Consider the following 6466-nt stretch of genomic DNA (forward strand, 5'->3'; position numbering starts at 1 on the left):
TTTCAGACTGCTAGCTCACGTCACTTTTTGTGCAGATATGCGCAAAAATTCTGATTAAAATTAAGTGGTCAACAGTATCTATGACCTCTTAACCCTTTTCTTTAGACGCATTTACCTTATCTCTTATTCCTGATTAAATCTTCAGCTTACCTATACGAGTCTTTTCGTTTCCATAATTATTTCCCTGGATTATGATTTCATTTGACAAGCTTATTGTTTTGCGAATTTATGTTTACCATTTCCTCACGTTTACAATTACTTGAAAGTAACTCTCGTTTGTGCTATAAAAGGATTTGATTTGTTTGTTATGAATTTTGCGCAAAGCTACTCGAGGGCTATCTGACGCTAGCCGTCCCTTATTCAGCACCCACCGTCAACTCTCGGACTACTCTTTTTACCAAAGAATAGTGGGATTGGCCGTCACATTATAACGCCCCCACGGCTGAAAGGGCGAGCATGATTGGTGTGACGGGGATTCGAACCCGCGACCTTCGGATTACGAGTCGAGTGCCTTCACTACCTGGCCATGTTGGGCCAAAGAGGATTTGAAAGAAAAGACATAGTTCAAGGCTTTCTCATGTTAACGTGTTGAGGGTGAATTTCTCATGTTAACGTGTTGAGGGTGAATTTCTCATGTTAACGTGTTGAGGGTGAATTTCTCATGTTAACGTGTTGAGGGTGAATTTCTCATGTTAACGTGTTGAGGGTGAATTTCTCATGTTAACGTGTTGAGGGTGAATTTCTCATGACTTGGACTAACAAGTCGGGAGGTGCCATTGCTGTGAAAAAATTGGAGTCTCTGGGAACTTGGAGGTCAATGGAGCTTTTTCTTATCTTCTTTTCCATATTCTGGGTACAGTTAATAATATTTACGTAATAAGTTCAACACTGCTTTAATAAGGTTTTTTTGGACACCTCGTGCCACGTTTAACGTCCGTTATTAGAACATTGTATTTAGTATCTTACGTTTAAACGATTATTTTCATTGTAACAATCTGACGAAATGAGTCTGCTTGAAACGTCGCACATAATAAACTAGAAGAGGTTTACATTCAGACGTGTCAATTTATTGTGTATTATAAGTTATTTTAGTTTTACAATATACATCAAGTGTTTATGATGAAAAAAGAAACTTGAACCGCAAACATAGCCACTAGAAACCAGTGGGATTTCAAAAACAATAACAACTTAAAACATAAATATTTCTAGAATATTCTATAATAGCATTTTCTTCATGATAAAAAGTGCTGAAAAATAAATTATTGTTTGTTTGTTTTTATTTCGAGCAAATTTATGAACATAGATTTTGAAGGTATCGAAGGTGAAATCCACTGGCTACAACAGGAATGTTTATTCCTTCATCCCATAACTCCAACGTTTGCAGCTCAGCTCTATCAAGGTTAGAGGGTTTTTTTATACGTGCAGATAGAAACTTGTGCTTCCTCGTAATCAAGAAGCCCACTCCTCGTTTGAAGTTCCGATTTTTCGAAATAATAAACATTTTTTGGTAAACTTAACGTGTCATCTAATTTTCGGTGCGAATGAAGTTTTACTCACACCTCTCACCCCCGTGTTGCTTCGTGTACTCGATTTTTCAAGCATAACATTCTCAAAGTGAACATCGGTGTTACGTGTGGCCAGTGAGTACTGTGAGTCGTCGCAAACGGAACACCAAAATCTTGAGATCTACGTGAACTCGTATTTTCTTTCGATGCAAAACGAACGGGTTCTTGCTCAACTAACTGCTCGAATGTGATATTTGTGTTATTCTGAACTGTTTGCATATCCAAACCTGTTACATTCTCGCTTATGTTGAGCTTTCTTTCTCTGATATCCGTAAAATTCAAGCCAGCTCTAAAACTTAGAGAATCGACGCCGCTTTTGCCGCTTTTAGGGTACGGTGTTACAAAGGTAATTTGGAAAGGAAGTAGTCGAGCTGAAAAAATTAAGATGAAAGTGTTAGCGACTCAAGTATGAGTCGTTGTAATATGAATAGTAATAAGTACAAGAAAAACAAGATGGTGCTTCATCAGTTCCTTAAAAAAAATTAGGCTTAAGCAATTTTATACTGTGATTATGAAAGTTCTGGTTTTGAATGGACGTCTTAGCAATATATTATATTTTTATGATTTGTGATGAGAATTATATGCGGGACTACTGAAATCTCATTACATCTCATGCCATTTCAAAACCGCAGTAATAAATATTATCCTGGTTATAACTAGGACGAGCTCTGTTGTCGTTTTTTTTCAAATAGATAAATATTACATAAGCAAAAACAAATATTATTCAAAGTTGAATTAAAAAAAGGAGACAAATGTAAAACAATCATATGTTTAAACTAGGGCTCGGCCTGGACAGGTGGTTATGGTACTTGACCCGTAATCTGAAGGTCGCGGGTTCGAATCCCCATCACGCCAAATATGCTCGCCTTTGCAGCTGTGGGGGCGTTTTCATATAACGGTAAATCCCGCTACTCATTGGTAAAAGAGTGTCCTATGAGTTAGCGGTGGGTGGTGATGACTAGCTGCCTTCCCTCTAGTCTTACATTTCTAAATTAGGGACGGCTAGCACAGATAACTCTCGCCTAGCTTTGCGCGAAAATTCAAATAAAAACAAAAGCAATGTGTAAACTAGACTAAAAATAGCTAAGCCTAACCAAGGATAAATTAAAATATCTAGTCTTCCAAAATACATATCTAGAAAGAATGTATAATATCCAAAACTGAAACAGTGTCAAGCCACACTGGAATGTATGATATTCCGTCTTTAGAAATGCAATTCCAGAATGAATCCATAATATCCAGCATACTAAGATGTTAAGACACACTAAACTCCTAATCTCCAACGTACTAAAACAGTGGTTATCCAATCTTTTGTCTTCGCAAACCGCCCGATTTTTTTTTTAAATCTAGGCGGGACCATAATGAGATTTATACACTATGCTTCCCTTTTCTTACCTCAACATTTCCATGGATCAACTGAAGAGAACCCATGGACAATACTATAGATTAAGAACAGCTATACCAAGATGTCAAGTCATTATCAGTATATAATCTAGGGTATTTGAGCATGTAAATCAACACATCAAGTGCATTTGTTACTACTGTCAGCAGGTCAATCATATCCAATACATTTCTTTTAGCCTGCTCCTAATGAAAATCAGCGATGATATATTTTAATATTGATACTAAATTAAATAACTACAGTTACCTGTATGTGTATGTACAAATATGATCTTATTATCGTTATGTGTTTAATTATTTACTTAGAATATTGACTTGTTAAAGTTATAAAGAAATTATTGTTGTGTTAACTCTGTTGGTCTTACAGTTGTATGAAAATCTACTTACATGTTACTATTCCATTGGCAAGTCCTTTCCCACAAAAACCGTCCCCCACATTTCCTCTCGTTAACGAGCCTAACGATCCAGTGGGGATAACTACACTGTGTGTCCGTGTGTGGTCAGTATCAAATTCGTTATCGTCCGCTTCCTTATACTGCCGGATGAAATCATTATTAATAACTTTCCGATAACAATAACTAACAAAAATGAACACATTTCTTAACACTTGTAAATGATTATATCTGTATGATAATTGCGCGAAATTCAAAACAAACCAACCAAACTTGTAAAAAATATTTTAAAATAGTCTTAATAACCCTAAAGTTTGCATAAATTGTTCTAAAATTATTTATTTAATGTGTCATAGGAGGTAAACAATGGGATATACATGCTGAAAACTAAACGTACTCACACAGGTACACATATATATAATATATATAGTAAAATTATCTCCAATGCCATTATATATAAGAAAAACGTTTTACCAAATGCTAGAAACGTCAACATAAAATAGCAAATGACAATTTTTCGTTCAATGTCTCTGTGCCACTACCAGTCAGGGGCGTAGATTTTTCACACCAGATGAGCGCGGGGGGGATGATTTTTTTTGCAACCACTTATGTGGACTGTTCAATTTGCAAATTGGTAATCTCTGATTACATGAACCTGAAAGCTGTAAACATGCAGTCACAGAGTAATCTTGTTGCCACGATACTTGCGTGTATACTTAGGCCTACTGACTGATACGAACTATCGCTTAGATCGAAAAGCTTAGAAGCACGCCTATATTAAAGATGTACATTTCGGCTACTGAAAAAGCCTACATCTAGGCCTAATTATGTAATTCGATTGTTAAGAACACGAGAATCACAAGAACAAACACACAATTTGTAGGCCTGTGCTGCAATAAAAACAATTCAACATACCAAACTTTAGGGAGTATGATTGTATGCACCATACCCCCCACCTAAAATGAAGGGGGATGTATCCTACCCATCCCCCCAGGATCTACGCCCCTGTTCATAAGTAGTTTTGTCTTCCCGTCATACATACGAGTATGTTCAAAACTCCAAATATGTTTTTTTTAACTAAAACCTTAAAATACAAAGTAAATTTAATATATCTATTGTTTAATAAATTAAGCTCAGATTTGTTACGAGTAGGTTCTATTAAAAGAGAGTTTCTACCGGATTGTTCAGTTTAATCAGATTTTCATCTATATGTATAAGATAGCTGTTATAAGAATAATAAAATATTATAAGGAACAATAAATACAACATACCGTTGGATATCACAAAAATTATCAAAATAAATTAACGATACTAATACCTTAATAGGTTTGTTCCTGAGCGCAATGCTACAGAATGGGTTACTTGTGGTATACCCACCACCAGGGACGGAGTTAAGCCTAAATGCTTAATTAACTAAAACTAAAAAACCCCAACGGTGTCTATTCGTACCAATATTATATAATATATCAAGTGGAAGTAAATAGTGGCAAGATCAACTTTAGTTTATTTAGCTGACCCTTAAGTTCTTCCCTGTCCATCATAAGTATCAAACCTGGGTTTGCTAATGTTATATGTTTTAATACTTTCTGCTGACCCACGTGGAGGGCCTACCACAACATTGTATCTTTAAATGTAAGCATATTTAAATATATTTACAAAACACAAGTTTCAGGCACTTAAGTATTATGAGCAGCTCCACCTGCAGGATTTCAATACTTGTGGTTGGTACAGCACAGATAGCTCATTGTGTAACTCTGTGCTTAACAAACATAAGCACCCGTGTACCATATCTACCGATATGGTATACTAAGATTTGGAAGGTTATATTAACTTAGTAATTTTGGTAAAATTATAAAACAAACTTATTATAAATTGGTCTGTAAATTTCAACAGTCTTCTTCTTTTTTATACAGTTTTAATTAATGAATATTAGATAGTAGTATTCAGTTGTACATATTACAATTAGTATGCGATATCGAGCATACCTTGTTTTGAATATCGTAGATCAAAAGCCAACATATATTGTGCAACACATGCTAATACTATCAAGCTCTGGGGGTATGCGACTATTTCAAGTTAAAAAAATGGCATTGTTTCATCAGAATAATGTAAACTATCTAACAACGTTAATTTCTACAAACAGCTGCGCTAAGTTATATAAGTGTACGTTTTTACTGAAGAACCTCCCTTCGTACGCGCGTTAAATTTAAGCCTAATAGGCAGGCGAATATTCCGTTTATGAACGGATGATTTAAAAATTCGAAATATTTTGATCGAAAAACTATAACTTATCACGAAGATCTACAAAAACCTGAATAATGAAATTCTTAAATAATTAACAACTAATTATACTGCGAATTTTGTATACGACTTTTACTTAAATTTAATCATAGTATAAAAGGATGTTTTACTTGTTTATTAATAGTAGTATTTCTTTCTTAGTTAACGGTAATTATGCCCACGCACAGGTAATTTCACGTGGTCAGTTATATCTTTTGTTATTATTTATTGTATTAAAAAACACTGCACACGTAAGAAACAACAATAAATTTTATTTTTATGTCAGTCACATGAAACAATGTTTCATTATGATTTAAATTATTAAACACAATTAACGAAATGTTTGATGCCATTATTTGTAATTCAGTATCTTGATATGAAGGGATATGTTTCTTTCACGTTCAGTGTTATATATTTCAAAGACTGTTTACACTCGTATTAGCTACGTACAATATCTCACTGGATAAAGTATCGCCAGATTTTGGAGAAAAAAAAAAGTTGATGTCTGTGAACTCATACAACCAAAAACTGGCTTACGATACCCGTGGTGGGCAGAACATAGGTCGTGTAGTTTTGTGCTTAATTCCAAATGATCAATAATAAATCAATAACTCACTCAAATATTTTTTTACATGATCTACCTTTTTAATTATTGAAGACATCTTGAATGTTTGTAACTTTAGGTTTGTTTGTTTCAAAGTGAGAACTTAATTATGTAGGTAATTTGGTAATTATAGTTTGTATTTTTCAAGATGAGAAATTACACATTGTTTCAAATAATACGGCACATTTTTAATAAAATTGGCATTTCATCAAAGTTCTATTTCT

General features: G+C 34.3%; 1 protein-coding gene across 1 annotated transcript; it reads right to left on the minus strand.

Moving 5' to 3' along the window:
- Nucleotides 1–879: 879 nt before the first annotated feature.
- LOC143236421 (uncharacterized) lies at nucleotides 880–4977 on the minus strand. The gene is made up of 3 exons (XM_076474684.1): nucleotides 4970–4977; nucleotides 3354–3544; nucleotides 880–1936 (listed from the first exon to the last, which is right to left on the minus strand). The coding sequence occupies exons 1-3, from the start codon at nucleotides 4975–4977 to the stop codon at nucleotides 1563–1565; spliced, it is 573 nt and encodes a 190-aa protein (XP_076330799.1). The 3' UTR covers nucleotides 880–1562.
- Nucleotides 4978–6466: the final 1489 nt, after the last annotated feature.

The sequence above is a fragment of the Tachypleus tridentatus genome, chromosome 13, assembly GCF_004210375.1.
Source record: "Tachypleus tridentatus isolate NWPU-2018 chromosome 13, ASM421037v1, whole genome shotgun sequence".
NCBI lineage: Eukaryota > Metazoa > Arthropoda > Merostomata > Xiphosura > Limulidae > Tachypleus > Tachypleus tridentatus.

Bases quoted from the DNA above. Each gene is read 5' to 3' on its own strand.
- LOC143236421 (XM_076474684.1), bottom strand. The intron at 1,937-3,353 runs GTAAGTAGATTT...TAATTTTTTCAG, and splicing joins TGCCAATGGAATAGTAACAT to CTCGACTACTTCCTTTCCAA.